Below are 17,816 nucleotides of genomic sequence, written 5' to 3'. Positions count from 1 at the left end.
TCTGCTGTCTGAAGTCCATTAAGGAATGATCATATTCCCTGTGCAGACAGTGGTTTGCTCTCTGAAGCCAAATTTAGGATAATACTAAATGTATTTATTTCTATCCTGCAGTGCCCCTTTGGTTCCCAAACTGGGGTGTTCCAACTCATTCTGAGTTTGCTCCCTTATGAGGCAGCATCATCAACATTTTGAAGAGGTGGATATTTCTGACTGTGCTGCCCTGTGCAGCCACTCTTCAACACAGGCAGAATCCACCCAGGGGAAAAGCAGGATTCTGCTAAAGGGTCTGCTGAGAGGGAAGTAGAGATATGGAGCGAAGCCAGTGTTAGAACTCTTAAGCAGTGTGAGAGGGAATGAGTCTCAAGTGCTGCCCATGCCACACAGCTGTGAGGAGAGGGTTATTTCCTTCTGCAAGTTTAATATTTTGCCTCTGTTTTATCCAGAGTATTAACTGTTCTGCAGCAGTGGAAAATGAGCTGAAAAACATTAAATTATTTCACAAAAATAAAAATAGTTTTTCCCTCATTTTTCAATGACAATTGGAGCATTGTGCCTATTTTCTGCCCACATCAGATTTATTTTCCTCGCTGCTATACCTTTCTTAGCATCCTTCTCTAGCTCCACTTTATTTTTAGTAATTAATAATTGAAAAGTGGGAAGAAGATGAGGTGGGAAAAGCTTAAATATTTTGTATTTGCATTTGAAACAAATCAAATAACTATTTTTAATGTATGTTTTAAAACCAAGTGAAAAATTAAAACTTATTTATTCAGGTACTTTACTCTATTACAGATTTCCCCAATACTTGAAAAAAAGTAATTGCTGTTTGTGGGAAAACGAAGGTGAGGTAGACAAAAATGCCATTTTGCTTGATAAGCAGCAACTAACAAAGAGGAATCCAAAGTGAAAGGCTCAGTATTTGTCCTTTTAACCCACCCAAAAGCTGTGACATCAGAATAAGCTTCTACAGCATTTGCAATTTGCTCTGATATCCCCAGTAAAGCAGAGGAACTGTGTGGATGTTTCACTACCAAAAATAGACCCCACTGCCCAAGCCCTCTGGGATTTCATTCCTTTGATCTCTGCTGGGAAACCACTGAAGGTGTTTTACTGAAACTGCCATTCTGAAGAGTTTAAAAGGATCCTTTTTTGGTTTTCTCTTTATTTGCAGCTGTAAACAAACTTACTCCCAAAGAAAATAATATTTGAGTTGGAGCCTCTCTGCAAGGCAAGGGTGGAGAAATGCAGATTATTCTTTTTTTTTTTTTTACCTTTCAAAATATGAGGAGAAAACAGGAAACAGCAAAAGTCAAAGCTATCTTATCTAAAATGCCCTAAGAACTTGTCGTTTCCAGTAGTGCCACTGTGCTAAACTAACACAGTTTGCAGCTTTACAAATTAGAAGATAGTCCTGTTTCTGGGGACTCTGGCCAACTCTGGAACATTGGTGTTCCTTCATTATTTGGGCCAGAAAATGAAAACATGCAATTTGCATATTTCAAAATATCTCTCTGCTAAATGAAAAAAAAGACACTAATGCCCCTGAAAAACTGCCCTGTTGTTTAAATTGAAGATTTTATTATAAAATATACTGGATATATTTAATTACATAATTTAAACGAAAACCATAGTTTGTTTTGAGAATGCTCTTGCCCTGCTTAACACTGACCAACATCATTTCATATTTACTACTGTGTTTTCAGTGTGATTTTTATTCTACCCCCTCATTTTTCTTAATTTCAAGAGTTACAAATTCCAAAAGACATAGTTCCTATTCCCACATAAATACAGATACACAGATCCAAACACATATTTTGGGAAGGCAACCAAGAATACATGCAAGATTTTTATAATACACTGAAATGGACAAGCAACAACAGACATAAAAATAATAGCTGGGCAGAAGATGATCCTTGAGAGTGCTGTTTGTGCTCCCTCTGTGGAGCAGGAAGCAGGGTCAGGTTGGTAGCTCAGTGGGCTATGATGTCAGAAGGTCAGATCACACACTAGGATTTGGGCTCATCCCAAATGTTGACACAGTATTGAAAGGGGAAGGGAAAAGGGAAGACATGTGACAATAAAGGACATTGTATTCAGCAGTAAATGTCAATTGGAAATATCCATCATTGGGCTGGGGAGAGGATCCTTAATGGGATCAACACAAAGATTTGTTCTTCTTCTGTTGCTAAATATTGAATTGGGCTGGTAATAAGCACCAGATCTGGAGAATAAGAGTCTACTTACTAACAGTAAATATCCTTTAATATGAATTTAATTTTAATTAAATGTGATTGAATATAGATTCCCATCTGACAAAAAGAGAGTCCACCATGTATAAGGCGAAAATATTGTGAGTGCTATTTGGCTTAGCATGCTGTCTTTAAAAATACTACCTCAATAGTTAAGGTAAAACTACAGGATCATCATGGAATTCTTAGCTATTCTAAATCTGCATTTCATCTTCTCTTTGATTACATCTCAACCTTGCCCAGTTGGCCCTTTCCCAGCTTTTAACCTTTCAGATGTGATCTGCAGCTGCTGGATGCAAGAGGAAATGAGCAATAACAAATGGCACCAGTAACATTTCTGGGAGTGTGCAGCTCAGCCTCAGTTTGCTCTTGCTGGCCTTTTCCCAACTTAGTCACCATGCTCTCACTCAATAATGTTATTGCTTATGTAATGTAATGTAATGCTTATTATGGTATTGTTTCACTAACAAAAATTCAGAAAGTCTGCCTTCATATAATTTAGTTTAAATTTCTCAGATTTCTTACCAACTTCATACCAATAATTTTAGTTACAATAAGAAACTAAAGCAATAAAGCAGCTTACAAAAAGTATCTTGCCAAAAATATCTATGTACCTGTTTTTAATACAGATTTTGATTGTAGTTTTTTCATACACTTGTGTGTCTCGTATCTCAGTGAAAGTCAGTCTGTTAAATAACAGCATTTGGAAAGAAAATAATGCTGCCTTCTCAGAAGGATTCACACTGTAATCTCCTAGCTTTATTAATATTGAAAATCTTGTAATAATTCAGCTTGGAAGGGACATATGGGATCATCTCATCATCCAGTCAAATGATGACCAGAGCAGCAACAAATTTGAGGCTGGCTCTTATTTCAAGGTCAGATAAATTTCCCAGGGCCTTGGCCACTTCAGCTTTGAATATCTCCAAAACCAGAGATTTTAGAGTCTCTCAAAGCAATTCGTTTCATTGCTGATTATCATCATTGAGAAAAACCTTCTTTATTTTGGCATAAAACATTCTGATATCTACTGGCCACTAAAAAAAAAAATAAAAAAAAGAGAAAAATACAAGTTTTCTACACAAGTTGTATTTTCACAACAAACTAGCAGAGATATTGAGCATACAGAATTACAAGTGTGAAACAGAGGATGGGTTAAGCACAAAATTGTGAAAAAATTGTTACTTTATGCAAGGGAAGGACTTATATTATGTGACGCCTATAATTGCATTTGGTGACCTGGCAGGTACTTCTAGGCCTGTCTTTGCTGAAAGACCTTAAAAGATCCTCAGATTACTTCTTTATCCTTATTCTCTGACTTGTTCCAAATGAATTTAAAAGTTGTTTTTCTAAATGCCTGACTGTCATTGTAGTGAATTTATCAAGCTCATTATTCATTCAGTGGTAATGCTCTCAACTTCATGGTTCTTAGAACCACACCTTAAATGTTATCAAGGGTCAGTTTATTCCCATGTTACAAGAAAAAAAATCAGTGTAAGGCCACGTACTCTTACACATGCTCACCTCACACTCTGAGATAATAGGCCCTTCTAGTGTCACAGTAATTTCCTGCTGAAGGCATGTTCCTACTGTTTGTTTTAATTTGAATAGTTGAACAGCATCATGAGCCTTTCACAGGGTTAATGGTTGGCCAGGCAATTTTGGCCTCTTGTGAGATCCACTCAAATGCACAAATCGATTCCGTGGCTTCCATGCTGAGAAAACACATTTACTTTAAAATGCACAGCAGTAGCCTGGTCTCAATAAAAATAATATTTAAAATCCACTCTTAAAATATAACTCCAAGTTGCAGCTGAATGTGAAATATCCATTTCCAGACAATTACACACAATTTCTATCATGCTTTGGAAGACACATATACGCACCAGGAATAATAAAAGCCAAACTCCCCATGGCTCTGAGTGATCGAAACACGGAAAGACTTAAAACCTTCCAAAATATGCAGAAATGCAGTGAGCCTTGTCACTTCACAGCAGGCCTCTGGTCACAGAACAGAGGAGCCCTTGGCCTTATGTGTTGTAGAAGAACTGCTTCAATCCCAAACTTGTCATCCTAGGAATAACATGATTAATTCTCATGGGTTTCTTCCATACATGAAGAATGACAGGACAATTAAGCTTGGAGCAAAACCTGATTCTTAGAGTCCATCACATAATCTCTTTTGCCTCCGGAGCTGAAATAGGCCTTAGAAAAATATTAGAATTTGCAGGAAATACAGAGAGTAGAGATAAAGGCAAACTCACTTAAATCTTAATACTACAGGTACTTGTGCTTACAATGCAGGAACAGCTTTCAGTTTAACCTGCTTCACAGCTAGGATGCAGGAAATTTTTCACAGCTAAAATGAATATGTGTGTTTAAGGCCTTTTGACATGATTATTAAGGCAGGTTCCACTGAAACACTTATTCACAGGATGCAGTCCTTACTTTGGAAATGAAGGTTTTCAGTGGAGAGTTCCCATTTAAAATGTTCCTGTCTCACAGCAGGACTTAAGGATACATTTATCATTCAGATTCCAAATGAGAATAATTGTTTATGATCAAGTTCTCAAACAACAGAGAACACTGAGCTAACAGAAAAATAACATTCTCTTTATGTGTGCAAATGTAATCCTAATTAATATGTTCCTTGGCAGTTACAAAGAAGGAGTAGGATGCTTTAACTCCAGTTTTATTTACCTTATTGATCAGGACTCCAAAGTCTGCAATTGCAAACAAGAGTGGTATGAAAAAACCCAGCAAAACCAATTTTGGTGTAGAGATTTGGTCTTTTTTATTGCTCCTCAAAATGCATTTATCTTTCATGCAGTCCATCTGGATTTATAACAACTCTGCTCCTGCCACAAGCCTTCTTTTCTATTTTGGAAACTAACTTCTATGGAAATTTTCAGCATATTTTAACTGAGATGAGTGAAAACAAAGTTTTTTGTCTAAAAGTGTAGTAGTTTGATCAGAGAACTACAGTGAGACAGTAAATTTGGTTATGAATTATCATCTTGATAGAGGAAGGCAAATCTGTGCTCAGGGAGATATTGCTCTCAGCTGAGTGACATTTAAGGATATCATTAGATCCCTTTTGAAAATGTTCTTTGTACATAGAAAACTGTCATAACGGGAAGCAAAATTGCTGCTGGGAAGATAGATCATCTACTAGCATGGACTAGCATCAGCAGTCTATCCCCTCGTCTTTCCACAATTTTCGTTCCACTAAATCATAAAACAGATGATGACCTGCTTGAGAAGTGAAGCATCAACCAGTTATTTCCTGAGCAAAGACAACTTGTGTTTCCCTTTGCACATCATCTTCTAAGAGGCAGCTCCAGTGACTGTGAATTAACATCATTCTCTGTGTTGACTTTGGGTTACTGAGAATCTTTGCCTTACTTTACCTTCCAACTCAAATACATTCATTTTACAGAGAGATTGCATGGAAAGAATGGATTTGAATGGGTGAAACACATTGTGGAAGAATGGTTTATATTCATTTTGTTACAGCATCATTCCTTATGGAAACAGGGGATGGGGAAGCAGTCATTCCAAAAAAACCACCACTTCTTTCTGTGAAGAACATGCCAAAACATGTTTCAGTAAGAGCTGCTAAATTTAGAACAGAAGTTCTGTATGAGAACAGATCCAAAGCTTATTATGATTTATGCAAACTCTGATATTGCACTTTGGAGCAGATGCCTGTTTGTTGACTGAAACGACAGCATTTTTCTAGTTCTATTTGGCTGCTAAGAAAACTTCATTAATTCCTGTTAATCTGTAGTGTAATACCTCCCAATCTGTTAATTAGGGTGGGATAGAGAAGATGAGAGGCTCAGTCATCACCTAACAGAAATGTTCATTCATTTTTTATTCAAACAATCATTTGCTTACAACAGATCACTAAAAGAACTAACTTTGCACGCCAGTTTTAGGCAAGCTGGTGAAACAAAACCAACTTCAAGGTGCTACAGGAACAAACAGCATGGGAAGGGGGTTTCTTGTTTTATAACCCTGTGCACCAGAATTCATAATGCATGGTGACTTAACAACTTTTCCTGCAGGTAAATTCCTGCTCAAGCTATCCAGAAAGGCTCACATGACACATGTATAATTTATGGAAGATCAATATTTAATCAGTCATTAATAATGCTCTAAAATGATTTAAGAATGTCTTTACATCCAAAGACTGAAAATACCAACTCTTTCTAGTCACAATCTTCCATGCAGATAGGAAGCCTCATCTCACAGGCTGGAACTTTACTTCCCTAGTAATACAAGTTGGGTGTAGTAATCCAGACTTAAACTGAAGTGTCACTGCATATTTATGTTACTTTAAAAGCCCACAGGGAACTAAAGACAAGATCTGATGTTGCTTTCATCTCACATCATTGCTTAGTTGCTTGTGAACAGTGGAAAAGCTGGGTTTAGTATTTGCTGTTTAATCAAACGTGTTTTAATTTAGAAAGTTGTGTCTAGCACAAGAAGCTGCCTGTGCAATGGTTTCAGCATGGATATGTGAGCAAAGGCTGTGTATTCTACACAGTCAGTGCAGGGTCTGCAGGAAATCCAATTTTCAGCAGGATTGACAATGGAGCCATTCAGCCCCCTGAGCTCCCAGCCTCAGTGTCTCAGCACACTGCACACACATGGATACCCTGTCTAAGACAAAGTGAATTCATGATTATAAAATGCTTTCAGTCGTCCTCCTGCTTTCACTTCCTTAAAGACTAAACAAAATTAGATTGTCTGGAGAAAAGAATGAAAAAATGACCTATTTTATACATGATTCATCTCTGTGCACATACTCAGCTCACTAGGTACACGTTGCTTGTAAACATTTCAACTCAAATTTTAAGGGAGGTTTACAATCACAGGAAAGTTTTGGACTGTTGTGGCACAGAGGTCAGTTTTGTTCAGAAAAAACTGCAAATTAATTAGTCTGCATCATTGTTCCAGGAAGATTCATCCTCCTTTTAAAATTTTGTTATATCATGTTGTGTAACACTGTAATATTCAATCCAGTGACAGTCTCCAAGTCAAACACATCGAAAAATGCCTGAATTGCTGGCAGAACACAAGAATCCTGCTTAGTTCTAATCCAACTTATTCTTTCAAAATCCTTTAAAAGTAAGGCAGCTCATGGTACCAGCCTGTCATTTGTGACCTGCCCAGCATGGAACTCTTAATCCTAGGAGACAGAACAAGAACACTACATGGACAAAATAATGATTTATTGGAAGTATTCACACAAGGTGTAAATGCATCATTTCAATTGTTTATTTTTTAACAACACAAAGCTACTCCATTACCAGACTTATTAGATTTAGGAAAAATGTTGAATATTTTAAATCCCTGAGAATGATGTCCTCTCATTCCTTCATGCACTCCCTGTCCCCCCTCCCCCTACCCTCCCCAAGAAAAGGTGCTGGAAATTTAATTTCCTGCTCAGTTAAGCTTTTAGTGTGTCACCATCCATTCTTTATATTAGCATGAAATTTTAAAATGCAAGCAAGCCCAAGTTCCACATCAAGCTCATCCACATTCAGTGACAGGCACCCAGTTAAAAATTACCTCCAGTTTCAAGTTGGCGTGCAAGCTGCTTTATTGATAAGGCTACTGACTCTGGAGATAAAACTTGTTCCCCTTAAATCAGACATGCAAGAAGTCACCTCCTTTTTCTTCTAGCTGGACACAAATAAAGGTTTTTACACTTCATACAGAAGTATGGAGCTGTGAATGCAAGGCTCTAGGCTTGATTTTTTTACAGCTGGATTTAAGGGAGCTTAGCATCACAGACTTCCTGCTGCACATTTCTAGTAATTTACCTCATTCCTCAGCATTTTTTAGGTTTATATCAGGCAGAGAGTTTAAGAATTACAAACTTGGGTAGCAAAAGCAGATCCAGGCATAACACATGCAGATAATCTGAAGTCCAAGTTCAGACATTTTTCTAGTAAGATTGTTGTCTCTTGTGCAAGGATGTAACATAACCAGCACAGAACTCCTCTAGTTGATACCTGACAACCAGCATAAGCAAAGCATGGGGAACAAGGTTAAACTTGAGCATTTTCAAAAGCTGCAGCTGATATTGGTGCTACTTTGCCAGTGGCCAGCTCTTCAGTCGAAAAAAAATCTAATAAAACTCAAGGCATAACTCAAACTAAAATAAAATTCTTTCCAATATTAGAGGTAGATTTTATCCAGTGTAATATATAACATCTGCTCCTGTAAGAGCAGAGATCTAGGAATTAAATGATTAAAATCAATTTCAACACCCACGTGTCTTAGAATAATTAAGGCAAGCTTTTTGTATATCCTTCAAGAAAGCAGGCACACCACTCTGTAAAGAAAAAGCAGAAAAGTTATTCTTGCATAATGAAACCAATAAAAACTATAAGCAACATGAGCATTCCATTTATATAGATGAAGGACTTCAGACAGATTACAGTTCTAAGATCTAATATCCAATTTTCTAAGATAAAGTCTAAGATCTGGTACATAGCATCAAGCCATTCTTTGAATATTTTGGGAATAAACTACATTACTGAAGTTTGCTTGTCTTGAGGCTATGTATAGATTCCCTGAAACACAGATTATTTGGGGTTTGCTGCAGAAATTTACCTGCCTGGTTGAAAAACCAAAGGAATTTGACAGGAATTAAAATAAGTAAATTAATTAAGACCATTGTCATGAGAGCATACAATAGTGAGACAGAAAACATGGGGCAGAGTAAAAGCTAGGAATGCCAATATATCTGTTTCAGAAAAAAATAATTCTGCCCAAAACGTAGAAGATGGGTATGACTGCAGTGAATTCATTGCTTGAAACAGATTAGCCAAGGATCATTATCTGTATCCTTTCCTTACCTTGGCAGCCCAGTTGACCAGCCAGGTTGGAATCATGCCACCAGGATTATCAAAATAGTACATATAGACTAGAGAGGAGAGAGAAGTTACCAGATACCAGTGACCTGAGACTCAGCTCTAACACACTGTGACAGAAGCTGTCAGTGTGCATCACTGAAACACCAACTACAACAGTTCTACTCTAAATTCTGCACAAAAAATTCAACTTGTCCTGAAGTGAAATGTGAAGTAAATACAGGCATTCCCTGTTAACCTCTGGGAAGCTGACAGAGCCACAATAGGCATTTAGACTACTGTAAACCATTTTTGGCACTCTGTCTTATAAAATAAGACTGTCCTTAAAAGACTAATCTCAGACAGAAGTCAAGCTCTAGGCAAACCCTTTAATCTATACATCTGTCAAACACAATACTTGAATCATTGCTGAGTTAAGAAAATTGCAGCAGTCTCCCCAGCTGAACTGTCTGTCAGGAAGAGAAGTACAGACTGGGGGTAGGACGGGAGGGCAGAAGGAAGTGGTTAGAGGACTATTGTTAACCACTCAGCCTAACTGCTACATAAAAAGATTCTTCACAGCAGTGGACTGCACTGGACATTTCCAAAGGTTTCATTCATTTTAAAGTAACCCTTGGCTTAAAATTTCCAGTCCCCTTTTTGTGTGTTTTGCTAACATATACAATCCCTGCCTACACGATGTGTCACACATTTTCTTGACCTCTTACCTTTACATCCAGCCTTGCCATCACTTTCAATTACCAGGCTTTGTTTATAGCTCTTAACTCTGATAATACCAGGCTTCTCAGGGCACTGAGGAACAGCCACACTTTTTGCTAACACAACCCAGATCTTCCTCCCCTGCACATCCATCTCCCGGCACTCCCGGATATAGACATACTGCACTGCAAGTTGAGGAGCCACGTCAAAACAATGTCACTTTGAGGGATGAGGAGCTGACAAGTGAATTCCATCACAAACAGCCCCTCCTTCAAGTTATTTCTCGAGTCCCTACAGGATTCAATCCTGCAGAGCAGTAATTCAGCTATGGGAGCTCTAGCTCTATGTGGGAAGAGGCACCCACACTCCTCTTCATGCCACATATAATCATGTAACACAAGGACTGCAAGATCTTAGATCAGTGCAGCAGAGTGATGGAATCAGTTCATTGTTGGGATTCCTGGATGACCAAGTCGCAAAAACTGCAAGAGGAACAAAAACTTGAAAGGATACATCTCTGTTTGAGAGAGGAAAAGGGTACTTCACTTCCCAGTAGATTACTTTTTCACCATCATATGTTTCCTCATACAGTTCTACGATTGAAAGAAGAAGATTGTTAGATATTTTTAATTTCTACTGCAACAGAAATATAGATGGCATCAAGAACTGCTCAGATTTCTGACATGAACACATTTTACATGCGACCCTGATGTCAAAATTGATATGTATGTAGAATTTTAGCAGTAAGAGACATTAAGAAGTTCTGTACCAGGATTGTTCAGGAATCAAATACACAAAAATAGGTGGCCTGTTTTTCTTTGGCTATTGGATCAATTGGTGAAAAAAAACCCCAAAAAACCACAAAACAAACAAACAAAAAATCCAGAAACCCCAGAACACAAAATGAGAACAATTCTGAGGGCAACAGAGTCAAATTCCTTTTCCAACAGTTTGCTCATTCAAAGCTTTTCCATCTCAAAGCTTTTTCCTCACCTGTGCATGTTCTGCACAAGTCTAAGTCACGAGTACAATGTGCTTTTTCACAGGCATGTCATGACCCTTGTAAATTATACTGAATTAACATGGAACTAGGATGAGTGCAGCTTTCTAACAGCTGAAGACATCTCACATGAGGATTAATGAATTTTGGAAAAGCTGTCAGGAATTTCACAGCAGTATATATGTGCAACAGCAAACTAGAATCTTGAGCAGTTTATGAGCCTCCATTACACTACCTTCAGTCTGCCTGGAAACTCAAATCAGAAGGCAGCAGAATATGAAAAAAAAGTAACCTAAGAATAGTGCCTAAAACATGGCAGTGACTCAGCTGGAGAGTAGTCTGGCATGAAGGAGAAAAATTCGTTCTAATCAAACCACATAATCGAGTTTGAAAACCTATCTACAGCACAGCTTCCTTCCCTGAGGCAGCAACTGCCACTGAGGGCAATGGACCTGATGAGCCCTGGGGCTGAGCCAGGGTTAATTCCTGCTGGCTCAGGGTCTGCAGCAAAGAAGAGTGTGATCCAGAAAGGTGGTTCACCTTAACAGTCACAGTGGCCTCTTCTTCCTTTACAGCAGACTTGTGCCTGAGGTGCTCTATATCCTCCAGAGCCAGGTTTTTGAAAGTGAGGCCAGAATAAACCAATAATCTCACTGACAAGGCAAGAACAGTGCCCCAGATGGGAGATTCTTTCCCTATATAATATATTCCAAACCAGGATTCTGTTGGTATGCCCTGCAGTTCAGCTGTCACCCACAGAAACAGCTTCTCCTCTTCTCCAGCTGGAGCAGCACTGGATGCACCTGGTGTTGTAATAATCCACAACATTTATGTTTTCCACCAGAGGTCACTGGAGCATTGGATTATTCACTTAGCTTTCATTCCTAACCACAGAGATTTCCTTTTACAAAGGCACCATGACAGTGTTTCAAAGACCCCAATACAACTGTTATTAGCTACCTCATTTACCTGTGTATCTTTGCAAACACAGGAAAAATACACAATACATAAACCGCATCCCACCTGCATTCACTTCAAACCAGAATACAGTGCATTTTAATAATAATCTGATTTCATTTAGCATCACTACAAGAGATCACAAGTCCGTTCTATCCATAATAGGGACAGCAGCACTTACTGCTTCAACAGTCAGTTATTACTGTGAAATTGTTGGGAAGTCTGATCTCAACCAGGAAGGTGCTGCAATCAGGACTAGCAAGTTTCAGTATTGCTCAGGCCCAACCATTTTGCATCATGCCACAGAAGCACGTGGTACCTCAGTCACAACTTCCCTGCTGAACTGGCAGCTGCAGCACAAGCCAGGCCTCAGGGTGTCCACATGTTGTGGATATTCAGAAGCATGCAGAAGCAGTTGCCTTTTCAGTTAAAAAGGCAGCTACTTCTGCTCTGGTCAGGTTTTTATTTCAATGCCAGCCAGCAGTTCAGCAGAGAATTCTCCTTTGGACTGCCACTTGCATGGCTGTAAGAGCACCAAGGAATAAAAACAGTAACACCAAGAGCAAGAGCAAGAAGGCTCTCAATGGAAGTTTTCTGGGGTTTCTTCCCAAATGTGAAAGAAAAAACCCAGGTTGAACTGGGGTTACATTTAAAACATTGACTAGCACTTTCATCATATGTAACATCCTAAAAAACAGGTGGGCTTGTGTCAATTTTTAAGTAGCAAGGAAAGCATTACATTGTATTTATGCCCTCTAAGGGTTAATTTCTGTGAAATGCTGGACTTAAAGCACCAGCACAAGTATAAATTAAGAGATGAACAAACCATGGTCAGCAAGGATATAAATGTCAGCTCTGCAAAATTATCTAGTTTTTATTTTAAGGGTGTAGCTTCCCCCAGCAGCTTCCTTTCTTTTCTCTATGAAGGAATTAAAAAAAAAGTGTTTATTTAAGAAGCATTCATTTCTCCTAAATGCACTTAAAGACTACTGAAGTAACTCAACAGAGTATTTTTACATCCAATACAATAATGCTGAGTCCCTCTTTGACTCTTTGTTTCATTAATGGCAAAATGGCTTTTGCTACAAGAAAGCTACTGAGCATTTTGACAATTAACACTTCTTAATGAATACACTACTCCTTAAATTTGCCCAAGACTGACATGAGTTAAATTTATGGGTCTCTGTATCAATGCAGCCACTGGCATTATCAGCAATCATTCACTGTGGAGCTGTCCTAAACCTTACAAGCACTACATTTAACAAGTCTTTGGTTTTTAACACTGCTCTTTGTTCAACAAAACACTTAGACCATTTTTCAGTTTTACTGGCCTGCTCTGACTTCAAGCACAGGCTTAAAAAGAAAATGCTCCCCATCTTTAAAATAAATGGATTACTGGATACCTACATCAGCTGCACCCTTACCTTGTTACTGCTGACTTAGGATGTTTTAACACCATATGAATATCCAGGTTTAATGCCCCTTTTCAAAGACAACATTAAATAAACTTAACTAAATTAGTTATTCCTTTCTCTGTAAAAGCCATACACTCTCAATACACCCATTCCTGACTGTAAAAGGTGCCAAGAACAACCCATGCTTTCAGGAAGAGATATTCCATCATGCATCAAACTGGTGGAAACCTGAGGAAAAATTTTCATAATGACATTAGCCTTTGAAATAATCTCCCCAAGGACAAATTTTAAGACTCAGCTGAACAGGATGCTGGGCCATCTTGTCTTGACTGTGCTCCCACCAAGGAAGTTTGGACCAGATGATCCCAGAAGTCCCTTCCAACCTGCTATTCCACGATGCACTGCTCCACTGCCCTGTGCAAAGATGCACAAAAGGTACCACCCCATTTCTCTCCAAGACATCTACTAAAATTTAACCTAAGCATTACAACTAGAAGTTACAAGTGCTCCAGCATAACCAGTGATGCCAATCATATGCTTTAACCAACATGGAAAGAATTCATTCCAGAGGAAAGAGAAATACTGTTGAGACATTAGAGATTCCATCTCAGTGTTTTCTTCTGTATTTGCAGAGTGCAACCTTATCCCAAAAGATATTTAAGTCTGACCCAAAGTCTTTGGAGGCAGTAACTTCGAAATACCTTTGAAGAAAGTTTTAGTGGGAACAATCAATGTGGACTCCAGCTTGCTTTTACACGGCCTAGATGAGCTTACCTTTAACATACTGATCCCACTCTTTTCTGAAATCCAAGTCCATGTAGACATCTGCACACAATTTGGGGGGAACGTCAGCAAGACCACCAAAGATTTTATATTCATAAAGTCCTGATTGCTGTGGAAACAGAATGAAGAGAGGAAAAGTCACACAGGAAAGGGAAGTACTCTGCATCAGGGAGAACAGCTGAAGGAAGTTAGGTGGGGCACAAATTACAAATATGTTCAAGAGCTATGAAAGCAAGTGCTCAGAAAACAATATAAGATTCAGTCTTTAACCTCTCGACTTTTAGATCTATACATGAAAGTGTAAATCCAGCCAGGCTGACCTGCCCTGCACAATGGCTGTTCCTTCCCTTACACCAGTACCCTTTAATTCCATCAGGAGTTCCAGAGGGAGCATGTTTCTTCACAAACAGTCCCCTTTTCAGCTTGAGTGGCCAGTGTGGACTGAATCCTGCCCACACTGAGGTTTACCAGAAGCATTAAATTCTTGTGGCAAGTTAGTTCTGCTTACACATCAGGCTGGGATACACGAATGCTTTACAAGGTCCATGCTTACATACAATGCACTCATATCTGCCTTCAATATTTATCAGGTATTTTCTTTCAGAAAGCTGTATGCACTGAAGGGGTGGGGTGCAGGGTATCTCCTGTTTTAGTGTTACTTTCAACATATGGTAATTCCATCTGTGTCTATAGAGCAATGTTTGTACCATTGTTAGTATGAGTTCGGGACTACATTAAAACAATGAGAGTTCAGGACAAAATTAAAACAATGAGAGTATTTCAAATATATAGTGTAGAAATCAAATCAAAGCATTCCCAAGGAAAGGAAAAGAAGGCTTATACAATATTCTGTTAGTGAATAGATGAATTTTTTCTTTACCTCACCTTCACAAATCAGCTCCAGAAGATGAGGATTTGAAGTACCAGAAAACAGTAATGTGAGCAAGAAGCTTAAGCTACTCATCTTCACTGTGGCTTCACTGAAGCACCAATCACCAGCTTCAAACCTGAACTATTCAGCATCTGTGTAACCCCACGCACTCATCATCTTTCTAAGAGGCATCAACATTTTTATTCTCACAAGAAAAACAGCAATTTACTGAAAGAAAGTTAAAACAAGAGTGAAACGTTTCCATTTTTCTGAGGCATGTCATCAGGAGTCAATCAGCTTGGCTGGAATGCAGCACTGAGCAGGAAGGCTCAGATCTATTTCTGCAGCCTGCAGAGAAGGTGGAAAGACAAGGCAAAAAGAGAAGGCAACAGGAAGAATTATTGCTGTTTTCAGCTTCGTGGACTACTGTTGCTGCAGGGGAGTTGCAGTTCAGTAAGTGCTAAAAGCTAATTTTTCCAGTAACAACTTTAAACAAAGACCCAACTTCTAGACTTCATCTTCTCTTGCAGCAATCTGAAGCAACAGAAAGACAAAACAGTAGATTTATTTCCTAGAAGAGCCACAAGATTGGACTTGAAAAGGTCCCTTGCATCCTATGTAGTCTGTCCATCCAGCCCAAACTAGGGGCTTTGTACACTACATTTAAAATGACAGACACCTGTAAATGGGTTTAAGTTTCAAATAGTCCTTTTAGCTCCACAGTCCCTGTGCATAAAAGCACAAAAGGATGAGGAGAAGAAGCCTGAGCTACTTTCCATCTCACCAGCTGCATTCACACAATAGCAGCACAGCCACTGCAGTGAGCCAGGGCTTCCCTGGTCCCACGTGCCTGGCTAAATCCAGCCTGGCTAAATCCAGCCTCCAGCTTCCCAAAGTTCCTTTGCCTTCATTCACTGCACAATGCATTTACAGTTCTGGGTTGGGCTCTAATCCTAAAGCCTCTACTTCATCCACTCCAGCAGGAACACCCCCAGCAGCCTGAACTCCAGCAACTCACTGATTCTTGCAGGGATACCTGGCAGGCACCCCAGCCTCCCCTAGGCTGTGAGCACCTACTGATAAGCTCCTCTTGCCATTGCCAGTCATCACATCCACACTGTCAACAGGGACTATTTATCACTGAAGAAAATTCCAAGGTCTATGAAGTGATGGTTTTTTAAAGAGGCTTTCCCCACCCCGTTGTGACTTTAGCACAGCCCTGTATGCTTTCTGGTTTTTTCTAACATTACCATAATAAAATAATGAAATAATTTCTCAGAATACAAATACAAAATTGTCATGCAAAGAACAGCATGAAGTCCAGAAGGAGCTGAGAGGAAACTATGATCACTCAGTTAAAAAAACAGGATATTTATATATATGTTTAAATATGTTTTTAGAAGTCAGTATTGAATAATAAATCTCTGTCAGAATGAAGACACTGTCAATCACAAGTCAGTTCCTAAACCACGGAAGTTCTGTAAAGAAGTTAGTCACCCCAAAAGGGAAGAATTTCATTCCAGCCCTTTCTGAACTACCTCCTGATTTTAGAGGGCGAAGGGAGTTCTGGAGAGAGGCAGGAAGGGAGAGGGCTCCCGGAGAGAGGATGCTGTGACACGGGCGGGGCTCGGGATGTTTAGGGACACGCTCCCCGACCACGCTCCCTTCCGAGGGGGCTCGGGAGGCTGGCACATGGAACACTCGGAATTCCCCATCCAGCTGCTCCCAAGCTCGGTTCCGCGGGGTCACTGCGGCCCAGCAGCTTTCCCATCAGCACTTAATGGCATTACTCGGAAAGCGGCTTTCTGCGAGCCTGGAGAAACCGAGCCCGGGCCTGTGCGGGGAACCCGCGGCTGCGGACCGGGTCGTGCGGACCCTGCATCCGCCACCACCGCCCGCGTCCTCGTCACCACCGCCCTCCGCGTCCCCGCCACCACCGCCCCCCGCGTCCCCGCCACCACCGCCCCCGTCCCCCTCACCACCGCCCCCGTCCCCGCCACCACCGCCCTCATCCCCGCCACCACCGCCCTCATCCCCGCCACCACCGCCCCCCATCCCCGTCACCACCGCCCCCCGGCCGCCCCGGGCCGGCAGCCGGAGCCCGCCCACCTGGTGGTACAGGCGGTAGATCCGCACGCCCATGGTCTCCACCAGGAGCTGCCAGGGCCCCGCCGCGGCCGGCGCCGGCTGGTCCAGCTCCCGGCAGGCGGCCCCAAACTGCTCCTCCGAGAAGCCCCGCGACAGCGCCTCCTCCGCCTCCGGCGGCGCCGCCATCCCCACCGCTGCCTCCAGCTCCGGCGGCGCCGCCATCCCCGGCGGCGGCCGGGCGGGCTCAAGCCCCGGCCGGGCACTGCCCCCGTCCGGCCCGCCCCGCTCCGCCCCGGGGCCGGGCCCGCCGAGCCTGCGGTGCCGGGGGAGCGGGCTCGGGGGTCACGGCGGGTTCTCGGGACATCCCTGCCCTGCAGGAGCGCTCCGTGCGCACTCGGGTTAGGCGCGGTCTCAGTGTTGGCGCCTTTGGGTGTGTGCGACATCAGCCTGGTGCCAGAACAGGGACAGGTCCGTGGGTATGAGGTCAGGGCCTTCCCTTTGGGGTGTTCCCCAAGGACACAGATTGAACACTATGGGCACATGTATTTTTGTATGTCTTCACATTTTGACAGGCAGTTTTCGTCATGGGCTGTACATATGAGAGTATTATGTAAAGAACCCAACCTGCTGTACAGCTGCTTGGCCGGTGAGTGGCCCTGGCCCACCCCAGCGAGGCCCCGCCAGCCTGGCCCAGAGGAGGGGCAGCAGGCTCTGGCCCATGGCAGACTGGGCTGCACTGGGGTGGGCAGGATGGAAGGAGACAGAAAACTTTCACTGGGATGAGCTCCCAGGCAGGAGGAATCCACTGCCAGGGACAGATTTTGCATCTTGCTCAGGCTCTGCAGTGACACCACCTATCACGCT

At 41.3% G+C, this 17,816-nt stretch overlaps 1 protein-coding gene across 4 annotated transcripts; it reads right to left on the bottom strand.

Annotated features, from left to right (window-relative positions):
• Window positions 1-7,643: 7,643 nt before the first annotated feature.
• On the bottom strand, window positions 7,644-17,185 carry PCTP (phosphatidylcholine transfer protein). 4 transcript variants are annotated; one of them, XM_030961975.1, is made up of 6 exons: window positions 16,974-17,185; window positions 13,985-14,102; window positions 10,352-10,431; window positions 9,847-10,018; window positions 9,125-9,192; window positions 7,644-8,598 (listed from the first exon to the last, which is right to left on the bottom strand). In XM_030961975.1, exons 1-6 carry the CDS (start codon window positions 17,172-17,174, stop codon window positions 8,527-8,529), a joined length of 711 nt encoding a protein of 236 aa, XP_030817835.1. In that variant the 5' UTR covers window positions 17,175-17,185; the 3' UTR covers window positions 7,644-8,526. The 4 variants fall into 4 exon arrangements, with proteins under 4 accessions (XP_030817835.1, XP_030817837.1, XP_030817838.1 ...); XM_030961977.1 differs by having other exon boundaries at window positions 13,985-15,092; window positions 16,974-17,088; XM_030961978.1 differs by lacking the exon at window positions 16,974-17,185 and adding an exon at window positions 14,879-15,382.
• Window positions 17,186-17,816: the final 631 nt, after the last annotated feature.

The sequence above is a fragment of the Camarhynchus parvulus genome, chromosome 18, assembly GCF_901933205.1.
Source record: "Camarhynchus parvulus chromosome 18, STF_HiC, whole genome shotgun sequence".
In the NCBI taxonomy this organism is placed as follows: Eukaryota; Metazoa; Chordata; class Aves; order Passeriformes; family Thraupidae; genus Camarhynchus; species Camarhynchus parvulus.
Note: the sequence above shows the minus strand (reverse complement) of the source record. Positions and strands in the feature narration are given on the sequence as shown.